At 34.1% G+C, this 25,073-nt stretch overlaps 2 protein-coding genes and 1 long non-coding RNA gene across 3 annotated transcripts in view; 2 read left to right on the forward strand and 1 right to left on the reverse strand.

Annotated features, from left to right (window-relative positions):
* LOC123699853 overlaps window positions 1-24,019 on the forward strand; it is a 42,377-nt gene extending 18,358 nt beyond the window's left edge. The window contains exons 4-7 of the mRNA XM_045646897.1: window positions 3,322-3,384; window positions 19,702-19,796; window positions 20,450-20,581; window positions 23,146-24,019. Coding sequence (XP_045502853.1) covers window positions 3,322-3,384; window positions 19,702-19,796; window positions 20,450-20,581; window positions 23,146-23,299 — 444 coding nt within the window. The 3' untranslated portion in view covers window positions 23,300-24,019. The remainder of the gene's footprint in view (window positions 1-3,321; window positions 3,385-19,701; window positions 19,797-20,449; window positions 20,582-23,145) is intronic.
* On the reverse strand, window positions 14,581-17,003 carry LOC123699852 (protein ALP1-like). Its single transcript, XM_045646896.1, has 2 exons — window positions 16,608-17,003; window positions 14,581-15,749 (listed from the first exon to the last, which is right to left on the reverse strand). The coding sequence occupies exons 1-2, from the start codon at window positions 16,994-16,996 to the stop codon at window positions 14,861-14,863; spliced, it is 1,278 nt and encodes a 425-aa protein (XP_045502852.1). The 5' UTR covers window positions 16,997-17,003; the 3' UTR covers window positions 14,581-14,860.
* LOC123699855 lies at window positions 17,752-18,733 on the forward strand. Its single transcript, XR_006752573.1, has 2 exons — window positions 17,752-17,966; window positions 18,368-18,733. It is a non-coding gene; the product is annotated as an uncharacterized LOC123699855 (long non-coding RNA).
* Window positions 24,020-25,073: the final 1,054 nt, after the last annotated feature.

Raw genomic sequence — 25,073 nt, forward strand, 5'->3', positions numbered from 1 at the left:
CAATGCACCTCAAAATAATAAAAGAATCATTCATTTCATTTCATTTCATTTCAATAAATACCTGTAAGTAACAACTTACCTTTTGTGGGAACGCATGATGGTGAAAATTCACAAAACACGAAGATTGCATTTGATATTTTTGGTTTTATGGCATTCAATTGCTTTATAAATATCACTACATAGTATGAAAAAAGTCGCTTTCTGTGTCCCTATGTCCCTTTGTATGCTTAAATCTTTAAAACTTCGCAACAGATTTTGATGCGGTTTTTTTAATAGATAGACTGATTCAAGAGGAAGGTTTTAGTACATAATTTATTAGGTTTTAGACAAAGCGTACGAAGCCGCGGGCGGTAAGCTAGTAAATTTATAAAACACGAAGATTTTTAAAATTGTAACTAATGAACACAACAATATATTAGTATACTCTTTGGAACACAATCATTAGATTAACTGTAGATAATGGTGTCTATTTTTACTTAAAATAATAAACATCTACCCTCACTTTAAAAAATGTAGTTTATTATTTACACGAAATATATCTTATAGGGAACGGAAGATATGGGTTAAAGAGTTAAATAAATAAATAACATAATTATATTTAAATTATTAATTTTTAACATTGTGTTCAGTAGTGTTAACATGTAAATTGATTTGATTTTTACGAAATCTCATAGATGGCGCTGTTACAAAATTAACATTATACAACTTACATTCTTTAAGCTATGTTTCTCTTCCCAAGTTACTTAAATGGCATAATTTTTATAGTGTCAATATAGATATTGTCAAACAACATTTATATATGCGTCATTTGATTATTATTAATTTCCAATAGTTAACGTGTAAATTGATTTGATTTTTATAACATTTAATAGATGGCGCTGTTTCTAATTTGTCTTTATACTACTAAATTCATTAAACTGTTTCTCTGCCCAAATTACGTAAATGACATAGTTTTTATTTTGTAACGCTAGATAATAGCATGGCTTACTCGAAACCAACATTTAAACATGAGTCTTTAGATTGTACGCTGTCGTAATACACGGAATACGTAAGAAAAATAAAGGTTCACAACTCCTCCCCCGTAGGTGATAGCTTGATAATATGTAGCCTATAGCCTCACCCGACCTGTTAGTAATATTCATGCAAAATTTGAAGTCAATCTATGCAGTACTTTTCGAGATTAGCTCGGACAAACATACAGACAAACAGACAAACAGACAAACAGACAAACAGACAAAAATTCTAAAAACTATGTTTTTGGCTTCTATATCGATTATAGATCACGGCCCAGGTATTCTTTTAAAAAAATATTCAATGTACAGTTTTGACTTTCCTACGATTTTATTATATGTATAGATAACTATGTAAGAGACGATAGTTTTATAAAAATATTAGATGCGCGTGAATGTGGACTGATAAGAATGAAATTATCGAATTAGAATGCGAAACAGTTGCGGTCTGATAAGAATTTATTAGTCGATTGTCGAATTATTCAATAACATATACCTAACGGTTGTCTGTTAAGTTATCTGTTGTTTTAATGAGTTTATTGTATTGATTATGATGAGGAAACCGTTACGTATCCAACGGTAAATAAAACCTAGAAAAACAAGAAAACATATCTCATAGGTACCTACCTATATCACTCAAAACACACATTTTAACAAACAAGAATATTATCAATCATTAGACATACTTACAAAGAACATGAATTAATTTGTAAATACAACACTGTTGCAATAATTAGGTACACGTATGATACACGATCATTGTCATACTTGCTGCGCCTGCTCGATATAATTACAATTTACAATGTTCTTTTCATTCGCGAAAAGCATATTATTCAATGATGATTCAAATGAACCATGGTCCATGAGAAAACGTTGCAACCGTGCACAATAGGCCTTACGTTTGACCCAGTATTCAGTAATTAAAGACGAGAAAGCAAAGACTGTAACGGTTTATTTTATTTGCCATAATAATGGCCGTTTTTTATATCACCCATTTTGTCATTTCACTTTTAACTCGCCGTGCAATTTTCAATCGATTTTTAGAACGGTGAAACTGGACTGTATTAGTTCTGTCTAATCATTAATTCATGGTAGGTATTTCAAGTTTGTTCCATCGATGACTGTGTGAAACTCGACATAATATCTAATATTATCTTCTTTTAATAATGTAGCCATCCCATTATACTATTATTTTTATATATTGTGCATCACCTTTTGTATTTTCTCTATCCTTATATTATGTGATCTAGGATATGGTAGTTGAAAGTTGACCTTTGTACGCTTAGACAAATGTCAAATGCCCATGCGCTCTACTGCATCTATTGCAATGAAAAATAGATTCGGTATATCTGCATAATGCTACTGTAATAAACAAACAGCTAATTTTTGTCATAATAAGACGACGCAAAAAAAAGGAATAGACGCCCCGAGTAGTCAAATACAAGGCCAAACAATATTAATTGCAACAAAAATAATAAAAACGTTTTACAACGAATAAAAAATATAATATGTGTGTTTTATGTGGGTTTTGAGAATATTAATACAGCTAAAGTAAAGTGAGTGATAACCAGAACAGAAGCAAAGGTTAGTTATTTCTGAACCGAGAAACTTATTGCCTTTACTTTGAAATTTTTATTCCATAGCGATTTACGCTTACAATTTTTGGCACATAATATTACTCTTAACTTCATTACGTTATATTTATACGATAAACGTTTGTAGTAACGATAAAAAACTTCAAATATTTAGCGCACGGACTGTGGCCGAGATAATGTTTTATCAAGAGATGAGAATCTTTTCAACCTTGCACGGTTATGTGGGAAGGAAATTTTAAACTTGTTTCGCCTGCGTTATATTTACTATATTTTGATTTATTTTTAAAACCAAGTACTGCATGACCCTGTTCAAGTGAATTGGATTGTTGATTTAAATTAACAAATTTTTCCCATAAACACCATTTTACTTATACAAATATGGTTTACTGCGTGAGTTTAAGAACGAAGATAAGATCTTGTGTCTTCATATTATAAAAAACGTACCTTCCTAATATAATTTGTAAAGCATTTTTATGATTTTTTTAACTGAGAATATTTTCGTGATATTAGTCAGTCAAAATTAGAAATTATAAAATAAGGTAGTATGCCTTATAATGCATATTTCTCAAAAAAATAATGCCGCAGAGATAAATTTTCATATCACCGAACTAATAATGGTGATAAAAAAGTAATGTGTATCATGATAATGCATGCAATGCATATTATCTTGATTTTGACATGTATTGTGTTAATGTATTTTATTTGTATTGTTGCAGAGTGGAGCGGCGTCTGCGTCAACGGAAACGAAAGTTGCTGAACGAACGCTTGAGGAAATCAAGGTGGGTAAAACAGTTTGTTAATAGCGCCATCTGTTGATTTCGTTGCGTACTAACACTACTCTTTGTTATAGTTCCAACGCTAACAGTGCTTTTGTATTGGTATCGTAGTTCTGTACTTGAAAGCTAGATGGCGCTGTATCTATAGATAAATAAATAAATAAATAAATAATTTATTTCACTTAAAACATTTTACAAATTAGAGCGACCCAGTTTTTCAGGAGCCTGTGTCTTCCATTTACAGTTACACGACACGAAAAAAATCAGAGACAAATTAAATAAAATCAAAAATAAATTAAAAATTTACATGCAATTAAAACTAAAAAAATCAATAACAAATAAGTACAAACAGCAAAACAAAAAACAAAATGTGTCTAGGTAACTCATTACAAATAAAGCAAGTCCAAAACAAAATTCGAAATTATATCAGCACATAAATAAATTCATCAAAAATTAAATAGGTTAGTAATTATAAAAATAAATTGAGAAACAGATATTAAATCAGCAAAAAATCAAAATTAAATCGAAACAATGCAACACTATTATAAGTTGTTACAATCAACATTACAATAAAATGTAAGTTAGTAGCAAGTTATTATAGCTAAATACATATTACAAATTACAATCAATTAAAATAACAATTAAAAGGTAAAATTAAGATTCACGATAAGTATATTAAAATGTAAAAATCAAGAAATGGAAATTAATATTTTAAAAATTAAAATTAAAAAGAAAAAAAAAACAAAATCAATAAGTCCAAAACCATTATCAATACTATAGTAGAGCCATTTTAATAGGCAACATTTGACAGTTCAACAAAATTCAACAACGTAACCTAGTAACGACGACATAGAATAACATGATATTTCGTTTTGTTAGAACTGCACATTTGCTTAACTTTTTTCAATTATGATTACATATTTATAATAATAAAGACCGATACAAGTAATTTTAAGATTTCATTTTACTGATAAACCATACTAAACATAATAAACAATTTCTGAATTGAAGAACTGACGTCGCTACAATTTTGTTTCAATAAACCTTTTTTCTTTTTAAATACCAGAGACGTTACTCTAAAAATCGAAATCTGACATCTAGAATCGAATGCATTGATTACTTGTGAATAAAAATCATCATAAATTAATAAATTCGATTGACAAATATTTCAAATCCGTATCGATTAATTCACTTTAATCGATGTTTTTAAGCAGGTTACCTCTCTTTGAAGATAAAATTGATAGACGTCAAATGTTGCCTATTAAATTGGCTCGACTATAGTTATATTTAAGTGAATAAGTTTATGTGAGTGTGCGTGTGTGCAGGCGTGCGTGTTATGTGGGTGCGTGTGTGTGTGTGTGTGTGTGTGTTTGTGTAATGCAAAGATTTCGAATTAAGATGTTGGTACATTTTAATTCGAAATCTTTTTCATAGATGGCGCTAATATATTATGTTATTGTTTGATGTTACCTATTTTATTTTATTTTCAAATTACCGGTATCATTTTTAAAACTCCTCAATACCCGTTTATCTCTGAAAAAATCTACTGTTAGTACTTACCTATAAGTAACTAATAGAATATGTTCAGCTCCACATTTCAGTTTTTTTATCAGTGAAACTTTATAGCGTGACTGCAGAACCTACGCACATATCATATACATAGGTACGTACATACCCGTCACACCATTCTTCCAACTAAAAAAAAACTTAATTTCGCAATTCTCAAAAAACAATAAACGCCAATACCCACGCACATAGCGCGCATCTTATAATTTCTCCCATACAACACGTATTAAAGTTATTTGCGTAGCGCTGGGTGGTCCGCGGAGTGCTCTCGGAGCGGCTTCACGTCACCTCGCTCTTACACCTTGCGTGTTTGTTTGCGAGCGAAATGCTCCCCGTGAGCGTGACGCAGCAACTTTAAAATCTCTTTTTTTATGGCAAGAGCCAAGAACGCTGAAGATGTCTTATTCTTAATTTAAATGCGGAGCGATTTGCAATTTTGGTGATGGATTTGGCGGTAAAGACGACAATCTTACTAATAGCTGATAGGTATTATAAGTAAAACTTTTTTTTTTCAATGACAAGAAGGCTAGATAGAGCTTTGAAGATGCTGGGATAATGTCGTATTCCGAATTTTTATGCGGAGCGTTGTGATTTTACAATATTTAATTTGGTGATGGATTAACTGGCGCTAACTAAATATGTACCACAAACGGCAATCCTACTACAATTATCAAAAAAAAAAAATATGCGAAAACGGCTGGATCTCTATGATATGATTAGTACAGGGATAGGTTGGTTGCTGCCACACGAGTGAAACCACGGGCTCTAGTTTTGGTGAAGTGTAAAAGTTGTGTTGGCGGTTGTATGAAGAAAAACTACTTAAATTGACGTGAAGACCCACACTACTATTATAATCGAAAGTTTGAAATAGACATAAATTTATTAAAAATATGAACTGCACTAAACTGTTAATCCATTAGAATTATAGCTATCAGTGTGCATTTAAACTCAAAACTTTGTTTACTCTGTAGAGTAATAAACGTTTTGTCTGTATGTGATGTTGTGTATTGTAATTTAATTATGACCCCTTTTTATTGATTCACACTGTGGATTCACATGTCGGCTTTGATTATACAAAGCGATGAGTAGTTTAGTTTTTGCACTGTATTTATTATGTTTGATATTTGATAAGTGAACTATGTATATCCTAGACTAGCTGCTCCGGGCGGTTTCACCCCCGTGGCTCCACTCCTGGTGGTCGTAGCGTGATGATATATAGCCTATAACCTTCCTCGATAAATGGGCTATCTAACACCGAAAGAATTTTTCAAATCGGACCAGTAGTTCCCGAGACTAACGCGTTCAAACAAACAAACAAACAATCAAACAAACAAACTCTTCGGCTTTATAATATTAGTATAGATTTAATTATGCTTTAAGCTCCACCGAAAAAATGATACGAACGAATTCGAAATAATGCGAACTTACGGTTCCTATTTCCTATTCGAAAATAATCTTTCCTATTTTAAAATCTTTTTAGTAGGTATGGTAAGCGATAAAAGTATTGTTTAGTGTCGAAACATTAGATTTGGTTTAGAGTCTTTGAAAGAGTCAAGTTGTAATTCTATAGTAACCAAAAACCTAAATCATATGGCTCCCTAAATTGTAATACATTTATTCGAACTTTTCTTTTGTAATAGAACAAACATGTAAATTTCATATCAATTTATTAATTCCATGCGCATCTTTTAAATATTTTACGAGCGTAGCTAAAACATTTATTTGAATACACCAAAGCGTAACAATGCTATACATGTTATTATGCTCATTTTTTGTCTATTTAATGCGAGAGTACCAACGTTCGCTTAAGTAAATAAACACGGCCGAGGGTTCAGTACCAGCTCGGGATTATAAAATCACCGTGAGTTGCTAAACAGCGAAACGCATCGATTCATCTGAAAGCGGGGGTTTTCGTACGTTCCGTTACTTTTCGGCGGCCGTGTGTTACACCGAAGCGAATATAATATTGTTGTGGATTGTAGAAGATTGAAAATGTGTTGGTCGTGTTGGAATGTCGTTTGTGTGTCTGATTTTAAATTAATGAAGAAAAAAATAGCTATTATATTCATTGCTATGCTTCACATTAAGGGCCGATTTTTCAATGCCCAGATAAACAGCTAGATAGACTTTATTCTTCAGTTAACAAAATATTCAATTTTTCAATAGACGAATAGGACTTATCTATCGAATAACTACGTTATTTGATGAATAAATCTATCTGCTGCTCCAACGGCCAGATAGCGTGCTATTCGACGATTAGACGTTTGAGTTGACAACTGACGCGTCAAATTTGGGATATTTTCGTATGTAATAACATAGAGCGTAGAATTTTTACAATAAAGCCTCTTTCTATAAAATAATTATCAATTAAAATCATATTGAAATTGATGTTTTTGATAGTATTGATGATCATGCCATTGAAAATTTGCCGGACGCTGCCTTTATGTCGTTTCCATCGTAAAATATATAAATTTTAACACAAATTTAATCAAAACTCTTTACTCGAATCAAAACAATAATCAACAATCATAGAACACAAGATAAACTTAAAATGCACTCCTGACGTGAGTCATAATGACGGTTGTTGACATATTGCAAGTTGACTCTATCCCGCTCTAACCTGACTAATTTAATATGTTTGTTTCGCCACTCCAAGAGCAGAGCTGCCAATATGGAAGTATTTGGTCAGATAGTTATTCATCAAATAAATCACGATTGAAAAATAGGCGAGCCGTTATGAGTTAGATAAGCAATTGAATAAATCTATTCGAGGGGTAGTTATTAGACTGTTTATCTGGGCATTGAAAAATCGGCCCTAAACATGACAGTTATATATCTGTCAAACTCAGTGTTTACAAAGTTTCAAAAGCTTTAAAAAGCGTAGATGTGGACTAAGCTAAAAAATCCAAGAGAACATAACTGCACCATACCATATAATATGATGCCATAACAACGATACCAACCAAATAAAACTTAGCAGTCTCTTCATCATAATTTACAAAACGAACGTTGACATTAAATTCCCTATCTGTATAGTTATTAAACACTTGACCGTAATTTGAAGCTTACTTATTGAGAAGGTACCTAGCTTTTTCCGCCTATTTTCCCTCTCTTTCTCGTTGTATATATGCTATCTCTCTCGCACACGGCACACCTCTCACCAGGTGGCGCGGCCGGCGCACGATAATGTGCAGGCGCTAGATCTTCTTCATTGGCGTCTAGCTTCCGCCGCGAGAAGGTTGTCTACAAGACTACAACCTTGGTGCTATTAAGTATTAAGTATTGCATATTGCAAGTGCTAAAAGTGTGAAAAAGTGTATCCCGTCGGATCGGTACAGTGAGTTATTTTTACATCTATTGTAATGACATTTTACTTAAAAATGAGCAAAAATCTTTTAAATCGACGGTATATCCGTTGGACTTTATTTAAAATGCTGAGGTCTTTTAGTGAATCCTTCAGCAATAGTTTATTTTTCAATATGCTTTAAATACTTAATAGCATGTTAGATATTTAAAATTAACGATACAACCGTTACATTTTACGTGAAATAGTAACTTTTCTTTTGAAATATTTTATAAGTAATGCAATATATACTAATGAATATTTGAATTTCTAATACTGTGAGTAAAGCAGATTTTAACGGATTTACCGTTCGGCTTTACTCGTATCGTTAATATTACTTTTGTGATTATTTGATATTGACTAAATATATCAAATACCCTCTCTTTTATATAGATATTTTTATTTTATTTCATTTTTAATGTGTTTTTATTACAAGGTTACAAGTGAATATTAATAGTATGTATGGATAAATCCAAGGCTAATCCTATGAGCCAACTCAAAGCTTAACAGGCATGCAATCCATTGCTACGACTTTATTACATTGTCGTTATCACTAGGAACGGTTCGGAGTATAGTTTATAACTAAAAATTATCGAACGAGATGAGTCAGCTCAAAGAACAAATTATATAGGTATTACCTATAACAGGAACAAATTGATGTTAGCGTAATTGCACGAATCACAACGTGTCCGAACATGTCGAGATATGTTATAAATCGTCCGGGAGTTAGCCGCTCATCTGAATAATGATGGAATACGCACAATGCACATGTTCAGTAGGTACCATGAACGTACCACACATTCAAAAGTATCCGTAGTCTATACGTGTCCTTTTATGAGTATTAATCTGATCCGTATATAAGCGAAAATAGACATAGGTATTACACACAGCAATTTTGGTTTGAAAATTACTTTTATTTATATTACGTTTCCTATGTTTCAAATGATGCAACTTTTTGGTTAAAACGAGTAAGTGCCAAAATTTTACATTTAAATTTTCTAGTTTGGAAAGAGACGTTATCGTATAGTTATCGAGATACCTTAATTAGAAATTAAATTTAGAGACATTTCAAAGGATTTACTATTCACATATTCTAACGTTTTAGAATAATATTATAAACTTGTACACCTTGACAAAAAGTAAAAAATTGCGGGTGAGCGGAGATTATTTTGTGCAATAAAACCGTCCTACGATGGTATGGCCACGTATGGCTGCGTTCGTAAGGAATGTTAACGGATATAAAGCAACTGAATGTGACATCGATTGTATGAACTAAATTAAATATGAATCGAAGTTCATTTTAAAATTTTGTGTAAATGATTTGAATTTTGACTTTATTAAATAGTTAAAGCCTTCTTTTTATATACATATACATAACAATTAATTACCATTGTCAAATCAATTCTTATTTCATCCTGGACAGCTGTTGCTAGCATTGGAAAATAAGTTAAAGTACCTTGTTACTATATTATTATTTTAAATGATTATTAACTTCTAATTTTATATTAGCACCTTAAATCTTGCTCGAAGCAGATTACATAAATGTGGCCGCTAGGTTTAACCGCTACTCCTCGCAGGTTAGGTTCGTTAGCCAGGTTAAACCCACCCTCGCAGGGTGACTATTAAGTATTTTTGGGAAGGCCCTACTTATTTCAAATTACAAACATCCCTCGCGCAGCTGTCGCTCGCAGGGAAATAGGTGCAAATATATCAGCCCTCGCGGGGCTTTGATTACAACCGCCCTCAAGGAGAAATGGTGGAAATATATATCAGCCCTCGCGGGGCTTTGATTACGACCGTCCCTCACGGGGAAATGGTGCAAATATATATCGGCCCTCGCGGGGCTTTGATTGCGGTTGGTGCAAATATACAAAGGATTGATCATTAAAATGATCATAGATATTTGCTTTCGTCAACGAGGACCCACGAAAATGTTAGAGATGACAGTAACGGATCTTCACTCTTCTAAGGTAGGTAGAAAAAGGTTTTGAAATCTAATTCACAGTGGGCCATCTATACAATATAAGTATAGTAATATAACCTAATAAATACAATAAAATAGGTAAGAGACGTTAAATAATGGACGCATGAAATGAATACTTTGTATCCTAAAAGGTTAGCTTACGCTTATTTAATCAGGAAACCACCATTGGTTTATCAATTATGGAAATTGCGACTTGAACAAATTGTATTTACCAATGCAGAGCCTCACAATGCAGAGAATCACAACAAAGGGAGGCGAGTCGGATCAAATATCATCTCGCAGATGATTTGTGGCGGTGGTTTCCAGGATTGTCACCAAGCCTTGTGTCAATGGTATATTTGTTATCGTAATTCCATGGCACTAGCCGACCAATTTTCACATAAAATCACCTGAAGAGATTTTTTAATCGCAAAGCGATTGAATGTAACAAATTACGATTGGTTATGTATAGTTGACCTCTCATAGGCCTACTTTAGTTGCCCGATCTTGTAGGCAATTTATTCGACTCGTTTATCAACCCGTTTGGCCTCATTATGGCACCCATGAGTTTTTCTTCAGGGCTCAAACAATAAATCGCTGAGGGATTAGGATAATCATTTGCTTAGACAAGTTTCTTGTCATCCCACCAGGATTATTATATTATATAATAAACTTATATGCAACTATTAACGTAAAACGTTTAAGGACTCAACGAGTGCTGTGAATTCTGACTATTGAGTTACTTAGGATAGAGGATAATTAATAACGGAAGGTCAATCCTTCCAAACAAAAGCCTCGTATTATTAGATATTACTTGGAACCCCTACCCTTCACGAGAAAGCTCTGCCAGATGACTTCACATTTCTTTGATTTGAAGGGGGGGGGGGGGGGGCAATAAATGCAATGCAATACAGACTATACGGCTTTTGAAACATTATAAATATACCAGATAAGCGAACTAAACCTTTCTGGTTTAGTTCTTGCTATATCGATATCCGTGCCTGCTTCTCGTGGTTGCGGTTGAATTAAGTTTATCAATGGTCATAAATGCAATTCTATACAGATGATATACTGCATTTTAAACATGACAAAGTCTAGTAAGCCAACTAAACTTTGCTAGTTTAGTTCTTACTATATCACTGTCCGTGGCTGCCTCTCGTGGTGGTTACAGATGACTAAAGTAACGTCCTGTCTTCGCATCCACAACCAACTGTCCTTTCATAATCTTAAAACAGATTCATTCGACATAGATCCCCACGAGTTCAGTTCTTCATTTTTGCACTCGAAAAACTGTGGACAACCCACGAGCAGTGCCTCCATTGGTAGCAGTTACAATCAAGGGGTAACTAAGGTAAGCTAGCCATATTAGGGATGTTGGAACAACCGACCATATTCAGGGCAACTTTCTTTGTCCAGTTTAACGTTTAGGCAGTCGTAGCATTCCTACGGAACAAAAATGGGATCAGATCTGCACCCTTAATGCAGTTAATCGAAAGGAGATACCTTCAGACGACGATAGTATTCAGAACGCACCATATTCCTGAACATAATAATGCATATTAATCTGTTGCCATTGTCCTGCAGCAGAATTCCTTAGCGATAATTTGTTCTCGTTAGAGCGAGCGAGGGTTGTAACGATAATATGAGAAATCCTAGTCAGTTCGAGGCCTGAACGACGTGTAAGAGTACTGCTATTTCAGTAGTAGTAGCACCGAGAAGGGCGAAGGTATTCTGGAAAGCAGAACTGAAGGCCCGGTCAGCAGCACCATTCACCTAATAGACAGTGTTTAGTGCTGCACCACTAGAATCTGACTCTGAAGGTATACAGAAATGTATACATTTTCCAAATATCAAATGTTATAGTCGGAAGAAAAATCCTATTTGCCTCCGTCTACCCAAAAGACATACGGAGTAGCTAGTAGAAGTTGGTTGAATTAGAATAAGTATAATTAAAAACCTTTGTTACTTACTGGATAAATTTGGCTCATTTCCTATCTGACGTTCATATAGCTGTTGATGGCCTAGATGTTATGCACAAACACTTTCATTATAAATAAGTCACGTTATGTAGTCCCGAGACTTTTGGTATATAAGTTCTGATGTAAACCATAACTATACCTTAAAATTAATTTGATTAAAACTTAACGTACTTAGCTGTAGTAATTGCAGGTTTGGGACACAGATAAGCTCTTATCATTTTAGTCTCTAACTTCTTGAGTTCATTATATGTTTCCAGTACAGAGTTTAAAACCTATCAGTTTTAAATAAATAATTCATGCATTGCACTGAAAGTACCAGCCATGTTTATATTATGATCGGTGGCGTTGGCTCTAAACATTAATAGACACCGCACGCTTTGGTTGGATGTTACATATTATCTGTATTATAATTTAAACCGCTTACCTGGTTTATTTTATTACCTTATCCAAGGGATGACCTTTTAATTTATTTGACCCTAAAAGTAAAGACCAAGGTCTCTACTTGTCCGCTAGTAGCAGGTTGGGTTAGAACTGTGTGAGTTGAGACAGCTGGTAAATCTATGTTATGAGGATTCAATGGTGCTTCTACAGAAGTCTAATTGAATAAATAAAGGTTTGAGTTTGAGGTATTCTTGCCTCGTCGGTGATGAGCTGTTGCTTAATTTTGTAAGTAACATCTAATTGCGTAATTAAAAGTCGTTACTTGCTCTTTCGCAGATTTACGCTAAAGATAGTGGAAATTGTAGTAACTTTAACTTTTCAAGCCCAAAAGGTTAACTAAGGTACGCTTGAACCAATCTCATAAGTTCTAATACTTTTAATCATTATGATTTACTTTTTGGTTCTTATTTGATTAACTTTTTATTGTTAATATAAATAATATAAAAATTTAAAAATTTGTGTGATTTATTGGTATACTATCTGCACACCTTACTCTTTCAAATAAAGAAATAAGTAATTACTTATGTACCTATTCAAATTCACATTGGCGTCCATATATTGTACACCAGGTGGGTAACAAACAGGTCTCAATAAGTAAGCTTCAAATTACGGTCAAGTGTTTAATAGCTGTGTTTTACCTGAAATAAAACACATATTAAATACTTACCTATATTTGAAGCTTACACTTAACGTCCACCTGTTGAGTATTTCGACTCAATGAAGAAGATCTAGCGCCTGCACATTATCGTGCGCCGGCCGCGCCACCTGGTGAGAGGTGTGCCGTGTGCGAGAGAGATAGCATATATACAACGAGAAAGAGAGGGAAAATAGGCGGAAAAAGCTAGGTACCTTCTCAATAAGTAAGCTTCAAATATAGGTAAGTATTTAATATGTGTTTTATTTCAGGTAAAACACAGCTATTACTTATTACGCATCGGTGTAAGCAGACCCTTCAGCTGGTATTTCGTAGTTGTCTCCCCACATAGCGCCGGGCATTTGAAATATGAACGGGTGCGTAGGCAAGGGAGGGGAGGGGCGGTCGGTAAATATTGGCAGATGTGAGTGGATGCGCTATGCACGAGGCGCCACCCCGCGTGACGTCACGCCGGTTGTTGCGGATTTCGGCGGTGATGCTGGTATGTGAGGCGGGTGTATGAGGATGAGGAATAGTAATAGGGATATATATGGAATATGAAAAAGCTGTACTGAAATGGAAATAGAATCTTTAGGCTAAGTTCATATGACCGCGCGGAGCCGCGCGGATCTTTCGACCGCGCGGTACAAGATCGAAGTAAACAGCTAGTATTGTTTACATCACCGCGCGGTACCGCGCGGTACCGCGCGTCGCGCTCCGACCCGCGCGCTGGTTCTTGAACCGCGAGAAACCGCGCGGCACCGCGCGTTTCAAGTTCTACAAACTTGTACCGACCTGTTCAGTTGATCCGCGCGTGTTGAGACGGATAGTCGCATAGATTGCAGAAAATATGATCACCGACGAAGACGACATATCTATCGATTTGCTTATCGACGAGATTGAAAAAAGAGAAGCTATCTGGAATATCAACTCCAAGGAATATTCGAATAAAATAATAAAAAGAAGATCTTGGGAAGAATTAGTTTTAATTTTCTGCAATAATAATGATTCTGAAGAAAAAAAGAAAAACTTGGGTAAGTTACAATCGTACGCACCTTTAAAGTAAAACCGTTATGAAATCTCATACAGTCCACTCCACAACAATAGATCTCTGTTTACATTATGACACGTGATTTACGAAAGTAATTTTTTTTCATTTACAGTATTATTTATTTTGATTTATATTATTATAGTAACACCAGTAACACTTTACCATAAATTGAAACACTTTTCCTTTTCTGTGACATACAGCCGTGTTTATCCAAATAACACTGTTACTTTAAACTTCCGTTATGACTCTTCTACGAACATGTTCCTTCTTATTGATATAGACACAATATTGTATTTCGCGAGCCGATCATAACTCGGTTTAGTAGGTAACGCTTTAATTTACCGCTAGATGGCGTAAAATACAATATTTTACAAAAATGACAAGTTTATGTTGTAGTTTACGTATATTTTACATAGATGGCATTGATAACTCAATTCATGAAAATTTTCGTTTAGTAACGGTTTTACTTTAAAGGTGCGGTATGTATAATATTATATAAGAGTTATATATATTTTTCTTGCCAATCTAATTTACCTTCACTTACAAAGTAATTCGTTAATTTAGTTCGAACATTATCTGCTTCATGAATTGGACGTCCAGTGTTAGTGGGATTTATGTCAGGTAATGGCGCTGGACAATTCATGTCCTCGGATTTTATACCATCTCTTGTCCTAACAAAGTTATGTAAAACACAAATGGCTTTGACGATATCATTGGCAAAATCTATCTTGACGTCTATTGGCCGGTGCAAAATTCGCCATTTGTTACACATTATTCCAAATGTGCATTCAACATACCTTCGTGCTAAAGAAAGACGGTAGTTAAATATTTTTTTTTCTTTTGACAACATTTTACCTCCATATGGTCTCATCAGATTTTTAGTCATACCGAAGGCTTCGTCAGCTACAATTACGTATGGTAATTTAAATGCATTGTTCTCATTATCGGTGATAGATCTGGGCTCAGGAATGTTTAACAAATTTTCTGATAGTTTTTTGTAAAATGACGTTTCCTTAAAAACACCCGAGTCACTGTCTTTTCCGTAAGCTCCAATGTCTACCCATATAAAGCAATAGTTAGAATCGCACAAAGCCATTAAAACTAACGAGAAAAAGTGTTTGTAATTGTAATACATTGATCCTGAGTGTGGTGGCTGAATTAAACGAACATGTTTGCCATCCAAAGCGCCAATACAATTTGGAAAATGGGCTTTATTGGCAAATTGTTTAGATATTTCTATCCACATATCTGTAGTTGGTGGGCTCATGACCATAGCTCTTAAGTTTCTCCATAAAACTTGGCACACTTGCTGAATTATAGCTGATAACGTAGATTTGCCAATTTTATAACCATACTGCAGCTCTGCTAATGAACAACCACTGGCTAAGTACCTGCAACATAAATATTTTTTTGTTGTTTTAGGATCATTTTTGCAGAAAAAGTGGAAAAATTTAAGAGATGCCTACGTTAAAGAATTTAAAAAAAATAAAAATTTGAAATCTGGTTCTGGAGCTTCAACAACTTCATATGGATATTTTAAAAGATTAGGATTCCTTAAACAAGTTGTCCAAAAAAAAGTAACTGATAATAGCCTTGACTTAGTGGAAACTTCAGAAAATGTTGATTCGAACAACGTTAAATCATCTTCAATTGAACATTTGCCCAGAAAGAAATATAAACTGAACCCAGCCGATGAGCATTTCGCAAATATTTTAGAAAGGAGTATAGATGCTCGTAATAAAAATGTAACAGAAAAAAAAGAAGAAGATGATGAAGATAAGTTATTTTGTCTTTCATTGGTTAAGGAAATAAAAAAAGTTTCCGAAAACCGGCGCTTGAAGTTGAAAATTGAAATGTATAATTTATTAGAGCGCTACCAATCCGCAGAAGCACAGTCATTTGGAGACATTAACTACCCGTCTACTTCATATAATTCACAACAGCAGCCAAGAAACTATTCAACTTCATTCAGAAGTCCTCAATATAGAGACTCGATGCAGTATTCTGATAGAGAAGCTTCATCACAATATGGTTATACAACTAGTTCCTACACTTCACCTCCCACAAATTTTTCACAAGTAACATCACCCGGGTCATACGAAGATTCTCAAGAACTGGATTTATTCAATAATAATAATTAAAATATAATTTGCTGGAAAGTCTCATTTCTTAAATTATCTATTTGATTTCTCGTTTTAAAGATTTTTGTTTAGTGGTTGTTTCTTTTAAGTAATAAAGAATTAACTTACCGTAATGTTACTATGAGTTTTTCTTTTGGTGATATGCAATATCTAATAGCATCTTCACTGGGTTTTAAATCGTTCTCAACACAATCATATAAAAAATCAAAAGATGCAACAGACATCCTGAAGTAGTTAAAAAATTTTTCTTCATGTAGTCTCAGGTCGGGATATAAAGTAATGTACAGGCTTGAAGAAAGTCTTTCACTTAAAATGGGATGCACCCAGTATCGTCTTTGTCTTCTTCTGCGACGTCTCAGCCTTCGGTATAAAATCCATAAGCAAATTGCCTCCTCCACGTCCATTCTTAAGCAATGTTGATGCCAGACTGCCGCGCATACATTTGCCGTCATGTGAATGCTCTTACCGCGCGGCTCCGCGCGGCTCCGCGCGGTCATATGAACTTAGCCTTAACGTCATTCTAGGTATACAAATTTTAAACAGTAAAAGTTGTAATTATTAACAATTGAGTAATCTGGTAAAAGGATACTGCGACGAACGTTTTCGGATTTTCTACATAGTGTAACTGGCCTAAGTTATATTGACTATAACTTTCGTATATATGTATATCGTTTATCGTTATATCGTTTCCATATAAAAAATACATCCTTTTTGTCTTCTAATATAGCGTTAAGATATTGTTCATTTTGACGTAGCTATACGACCAGAAATCTTGCATATAGAACTGCGAATATTTTAGTACAGTACATGTATCGAGTACCTCACTCCCATACAGTTATAGAGTACATCCATTCGTTTGTACTTTGTACATATCATTAGCACCGTACAACCAGTAATGAGTTGATTGACGTGCAAAAACGCGTAGGTAACTCGCTTAGCACCGCGGCCGTAATGCGCGCTAAGTGACGGTGGGGATAACGCGTTGCTTAGTTTATTTTGTAAGGCGCAAGCTTTTGAGGTGTCTGACAATGCTGGGTTGCGGAAAGAATATTGTATGTGTCATACACACATACAATCTTCTTTCTTTGTGCGAAAGCGAAGAGATGTTGTTATATGGTGGGTTTGCATTCGGAAATATTGAGTATTTTGTATGCTACTAGTGTTCAATATCGCAATTTAAACGCTCTATCTCTCCTGATTATCCATTTTTTTCATAAAATACCTAATGTTAATGTTTTGTTAATGCCACAGAACTATATCGAGATAGAAGGAAAGAGTGTATGTACCTCGCGTGGCGAAAAGACGATTAATCATCGTCTTTGCTCGCCACGATGCTCAGTCCGCTCTCGACCGCTCTCAGTGTGTGACGTACTAATGCAAACAGAAAATGACCCCATGCTCGATAATTAACTGTGCAAACACCACCAAATAAGTTGAAGGTGTCAATAAAAATATTTCCTTTCACCTGTAAGTACTTTTTGCCCTAAAATATCTGTTATTATTTATAAAACAATTTATTTTTGTGCTCCGCATTAATTTAATGTAAATGGTTACGGAATGATGCAACTTTTCCATTACGGTTTTAATTTTACACGCCAGACTGGACATGCATTGAAAACCAGCAATGAAAATAAAACATTCCAAACTGTCGAAACGCGGTAAAGGTTGATTTCTCATTTTTCTGTCAAAAATAAGCTTATAGAGTTGTACTCCACGATTTTCAATGCCGATTTCTTAGTCGATTCAAATCGATACCTATTGAAAACAGAAAAATGATAATTATTTTTTAATCCTATAATATTATTGTTAGGTATATCGATGGTTTAAAATATATTTACTATATTATACTTAGTGCAAATTTGTTTCAGTTTTCCGAAATATTCTCTTGTGAAAAAATAAATGGAATGAAGCAACGGGTCGTAAAAACTGGTTTCCTACGAAACACAGGCTGATTTGTTCCATACATTTTCACGAAGATTCGTTTACTGGCCCATCAAAGTTTCGGCGAATAATGTTAAGTGGTTGAGGAGTTCCTTCCGTCTCCATCATTAGCTCAGCACCATGATACTAGAATTTTATATTGTCACCTGACTTGCACATGTATGCAAACTTTCAGCTCAATAAGTTGATTAAAACTACTTTAATATTCAATTACAAGATTTGATACATACATACATTCATATACACATGCATACTAATGAAGTTTAAGTTAATAAAAAGCTTGTAAAAATTAACATACATTTTTATTCTCATTATTCTGTCAAGGTCAAAATCGATTCCCAATTCGATTTTATAAAATGTTTTAACTGCCTACTTAGTTTCTATTTAATTATTTTGACGTTGTGAACATCACTAAAAGACTCGCGTGACGTCAAAATACCTACGCAAAATGTTACACGGTCGGTTCTCATATAAATCGACGAACTATTTCCTTCTATCTCGATATAGTTCTGTGGTTAATGCGATAAAAACATTCAATCATTTTTTATCCTTGCACTACCATAATGCAATGTAAATGATCTCTAATTGATATCCAAATATGATCACCGCTACCTACACAACACGTGTAGTTAATAAACCATTGACGTCATCAAGTAACTTCCCAATTCAAATAATTTCCAAAAATGCCTCGCACAAATAATGACTCCTAAATTTCAGGATTTGCAAAATTTGTGTAAAGTATGCCCTAATTGTGGTGCAGAAAATGCCAACTGCAGTGAAATGTGATATTATTCAATAGTCACGCGGTCAGCGGCGCCGTGCCCGCGAATATATTAGCTTGGATAACGGCGCTGCACTTTCCAAATGTGCTACGGTGGTGTATTTACTGTCTTGGCTTATTTGATGCCACAGGTTTGCACGGTTCTTTGGAAAATCCTGGGTAATTCAAAAATCCATAGGGACGGGTACTTTTAATATTGTTTTATGAACATTACCATTTTTGAAAGCAGAAAAACGTTATGAAAAATGGTTGTATTTTACGCGATTGAAGCCAAGAGACGAAGCTAGTTAGATCTATAACATCTACTACCTAAAGAATTACTGCAGAACGCCCATAGAAAGACGCAAAAAGCGAGTCTCTACTAAATGTAAACGTTAGTACGTAAAAAGCCAGCTAACGCGCACTCAACTAATTGTTTGCCCTGCCACAATCACTTACAATCACTAGAAACTATATAGTTACCTATCTCTTTGGTTGCAGGGTGCGCTGAGATCGTCGGACGCGGACAAGCGGCGCATGATGGACCGCATCAGCAAGCTGGAGGACGAGCTGCGGGTGCTCAGGGTGGCCAATGGGTAAGGGTTATACGAATATTGCGTGACTGCAGAACCTACGTACAAATAATACACCTATAGTTCTGTGTCATACACAATATAGACACAATTCCTGGTGCGTTGAGGTGACATAAATCGTTCCTACATCTACGGTGTTAAATATGGTCTGTCTAGTTATATGATATTTTTAACTGTTAAATGTTAATGTATTTATTTAAAAAGGTGTTTGTTTTCATTGCATTGAAATGATGGCATTTTTAGTGCTGTTGCTTATAGATGGGTTTTACATGTAAAGATGCAGCAATGACCAGTGTTGTTTTCGATAACATGACTGATAATTATGGTATTAAAATTTTATAGTAAAACTAGCGGTCCGCCCCGGCTTCGCCCGTGGTACATATGAAAAATAGATGTTGGCCGATTCTCAGACTTACCCGATATGCACAGAAAATTTCATGAGAATCGGTCCAGCCGTTTCGGAGGAGTATGCAGACTAACATTGTGACACTAGAATTTTATATATAAGAAAGATATGTAAAAAATAAACTATGTTCTGAATCTCGATACTTTTATACGATTAGTGATACGATACTGATACGATTAGTATTCGTTGTACAGTTATATCGCCTTCACACACAGTAAGATTAAAACATGAAATAACTCAAATCCCATAGTATGGAATCAACGGACAACAATCGAATGACGAACGGTAACACAGAAGACGGCGAGAGTGAGCAAGCGCGCCTGCGCAGAGAAGTCGCCGACTTGCGCAAGTCGAAACAGAGCGCGGAGGAGCATGCGCTCAAGTGAGTTTATTTTATGTATTTTTATTTAACCTAGGTAGATATATAGAATATAGATTAAAGGTGTAAATGCATATGAGATAACTACTGCAGTTGAAGCTTGAAGTACTTTAAGTTTGAATTATTATTAATCCCTATAGCTATAGATAGACTTATAGAGAGCTCGCTTACTTGCGCAAGTCCAAACAGAGCTCGGAGGACCATGCGCTCAAGTGAGTTTATATTATATTTATTTATTTCAAGCAACAATGTAGTTATTACTAATCATTTAGGCTACAGCTATAAATGCTTATAGTACAGGATACATCGCCCATTTTTGCAAGTGACTACTATCAAGCTGATTTTCCGTTTGTAGCTTTATTTTGATGAGACACCGAATAATTTCGTGTACGAAACTCTCGATTGTGGTAGCTAACAGAGATAACAAGGATAAAATTTTTTGATTTGATGGTTCTCAAATATTTATTACGCAATTTGTAGGACAATATGTCTGTTGAATTATATAAACATTAACTAAGTGAAAAAAAAAAATCAGCTTGTTAGTAATCATTTATGATGACCTCGTTATCGATACACTTTGGAAAGGGGGACTCTTTAAACCAACCATAGATTTTGTAGGACAAATATTTTTTCGAATAATTTAGGTAATTATCTTGAGATTGAACAAAACAAAATTTCAGTTAGTAATAAATATTTGAGAACCATCAAATCAAAAATTTTTATCCTTGTTATCTCTGTTAGCTACCACAATCGAGACTTTCGTACACGAAATTATTGGGCGTCTCATCAAAATAAAGCTACAAACGGAAAATTAGCTTGATAGTAGTCACTTGCAAAAATGGGCGATGTATCCTGAACTATTATTATCTATTGGATTTAAAGTTAAAAATTAGTTTGAAATTTACTGGCGACCAAATAAGGAATAGGATCTCTATTTCTAATCCAATTATGAATTTATGATGTGCACATGGGACATTATGGTGTGTTACCTAGTATAAAGGATTTCCTGCACTGCCAGGATAATCAATAAATATATTTCTAAAAGTTTCCTTGGGATAAAATTTGACGCTGGGATGGAATCTTGTAATTCTTAGGTTGCTAGTATTGGAATCCTTATCTGTATAACTTGATTTTACTGGACACAATGTATTTTAGTATTTTCTAGGGTTTGATTTTACGCGAGTATTATACATTTAGAAATTAAAGACTTTTTAGGAGACATTCTCCCCGTGACCACGCTCGCTGTAAAGTGTTCGAAACGTCGGGAAAATAATAGAATGAATAAATCGCGTTTAAAATCCGTTAAAAAGTCTTTAATTTCACAATGTATTTTTTTATATATATTTATTGGAAAAAACGCTTTAGCAATATGGTATTACGAAGTAAATTGTATAATATGTTGATGCTTCTGAACTATGATTTTTTGGAAATGTGTCATCCGTTTATCGAAATAATGTCTTAAAATGTAATTTTATATGAAGCATACTTCCATAAATCAAGTTTGGAAGCAACATTAGTTTTAAGATTACTTAATAATCCTGCTCACGTTGCTTTTTATAATATTGTAATGTAATTATGCTCTTGTAGATGTTATGTAGTTAGATAATTAATAATATCATGGCGCTTATTAGTTATAGATTTAGACTAACAATCTTTTAGTGATAGTATCATCTATTTTCTAAGCTTTTCTTATAGATAACTAGCTTCCGCCCACGACTTTGTACGTGCATCCCCGTTTTTCCCCGTTCCCGCAAGAATTTCGGGAAATCCTTTCTTAGCGGATGCCTACGTCCTAACATCTACCTGCATGCCAAATTTCAGCCCGATACGTCCAGTGGTTTGGGCTGTGCGTTGATAGATCACTATATCAGTCACCTTTGAGTTTTATATATATAGATTTTCACAAATACTAAAATTTTCAAATCTTAAAACATTAAAGATAAACGTTCCTTACTAAAAAGTACCATTAATTAGATAATTTATTATTTCCTGATATTCTTCCGGTAACTAAGGGTACTTCTTATAAAGTTTTTCTTGATTCACTTGGTCTAATAGCAATATTTTACTGCCAATACCACTTTACAGTTATTATAATTGATTGAGTTATTATAATACCGATAAATGAAATCAATTTGTAAAGAGATAAATGTCCTATATGTATGTATAAACAGAGTTGATATAATATATGAAAAGTTCTTGAATCTATTGGCCCTTATCCTGGAAGTTCTATATTTCTTTCACATTTTCATCAAACTCAATTTCTATACACACTAGACATTGGCAAGAATCATTCCACAGTATCCGACTAAATTAGAACAATCCGCATTAAAAAAGAGCGTGTGTGTCTAGCACACGTGTCAGAAGTGAAACTTCTTTGGCAAGATTCAAAGATACCAAAATCGTCGTACTCCACGACGTGAAGGTATCGCCATGACGCGACTTTGAAATTTTACCATCAAAGCGCCTAAAGAGGTTTCCCTTCAAAAATTAACGCATGCCCGCTTAACACTCTCGCACCGCACTCTATAACCGAGTCTGACTGTATTCAAGGCGACAATCACTTGCAGACTCGAACGTCTGGTGACGCAGATGCGGTCCAAGTTCAATGGTCTGCAAGTGAACGGGCCGGACTCGCTGTCCAGCGACGACCAGGTCCGGACCAGGAGGACCAGCACTAACTCGACCGCGACATTCATGTGCGGCCCGGTTACGGACTTGTAGCGAATGGAGGCGGGCCATATTGTCGGGTATCTAGCCACGGATATAGTTATGTCGTGCGCTGAGAGACTTTTCAAGAAGTGATCTCGATTTGTAAGATAGTGAGTTTGTAAGGATGTGAGATATTGTTGTATAAATGTAATTGGTTATAATATTAAGTTAGATTTGTATCGCTTGGGAGAGCTATTTCTGCTTTTCATAGGACAAAGGACAGAATTTATGTGCATATTACGTTCCTATAAAAATGAAAGCAGATTTCATACATACATAATTATTTTACAATAACTCGACATTTCACTTATTTACAATTTATATAAAAAGATAAGTTAGTCAGCTAGTTTCACCACTTACTCATAAAAACTCTGATAGTCTTTTTAACACTTTTCACTGAACAAATCTAGATACAGTTCCCTTTAATTTCACATAATTATTATGATGATGTTGCTTACTGAACGTTGCTCGTGACGTCATCCGCCTGAAACTTTTTAACTTACTTTTTTTTTATTTATTTAACCAAATATTTAAGTTCATTGAATCCCATATTATTAAAATTTCTTATATTCTTATTTTACCATAAATTCTATTAAACGATATTTTATTCACATATTATGTTCCTTGAAAAGGGTTGTTAATTATATTGGTTACTTTACGAAGTATTAAAATCTGTACCACGGTTAATTCACTTTTTTATTATGATAAATAATCCTATTTTTATGTGCTCTACAAAAATGTCTCAAAATCTTCCAAATCTTATTTGTACATGGCTCATCACGGAAAATATGTTATTTTTTCACAAATAATGTTCAAACATATAGCTTACAAGCTAATGTATATATAATTAATTTGCATATAATTTATTCCCAATATTTAATTTATTTGATTGCACTGTGTGCATATGTGATTTACAAAAAGCTATTATTACTTACAATATAGCACCTTGTTCGCATAATTTGTTAGGCAATATCGGTATTTGTTAAGACATAATGTGTGTAGTCTAAGAGCTGTATACAAAATTACATTGCACATTGCTAACAACAAAGAAAAATTAAATTACAAGGAGATTATTTTTATTCTTGCTTTGGCAGTCGCTATTTATATAAACCGTCACAATTCTACCTTTAAGTTTTTGGTTTTGCGATAAAATATCCCTTTCCTTTTTAAATATTATGTTCGTATACATTTTTATTTGTTTTAAAGTTGGGATGTGTGACGTTAGTACTACCTATACAGGTGTATAATAAGCATATACTTGTCTGAATAATTCGCAATACATAGTTTTGTTTTAGTACTCATAACTTATTTATTTATTTATTTTAAACACTTTATTGTGCTGCCAACATAACAAAAGTAGGTACAATAGAACTTAAACTACATAGTACAAACAACACAGAAGGCGGCGCAATTATTACTGAGAAATAATCTCTTCATCATACAAAGGCTATAAAAATCAAAACTAAGTATTTATGTTAGTATGTAGTTTATAGATGTTTTCTGGTTATACAGCTCCTAGACTACACTTACTATACATTCGACAGAACAGTGTTGATATTTGCAATTTTCATGGGATCCGCTTTTCACACCTCGGCTAGTGTTTGCGCGTCAACGCGACCTTTGTCAATGTTTCGTTAAGGTCATGAGATTCCCTTGACAAAAATGTGAGAAATATTTAATAATCGGATTGTTAATGTGTTTTAAGGTCTCGGTAAAGTTATGGAATTTATGTTTTTTGATGTTTCAAATTTGAAAAGTAATTTTGTGGATGGTAGAGATGTTTCAA

The sequence above is a fragment of the Colias croceus genome, chromosome 18 (genome assembly GCF_905220415.1).
Source record: "Colias croceus chromosome 18, ilColCroc2.1".
NCBI classification, from domain to species: Eukaryota; Metazoa; Arthropoda; class Insecta; order Lepidoptera; family Pieridae; genus Colias; species Colias croceus.

Excerpts from the sequence above, each read along its gene's own strand:
- LOC123699852 (XM_045646896.1), bottom strand. The coding sequence starts at position 16,996 with ATGACCGCGCGGAGCCGCGCGGAGCCGCGCGGTAAGAGCATTCACATG. Across the intron at positions 15,750-16,607 it reads AAACTCATAGTAACATTACG|GTACTTAGCCAGTGGTTGTT; the intron begins GTAAGTTAATTC and ends TTTATGTTGCAG.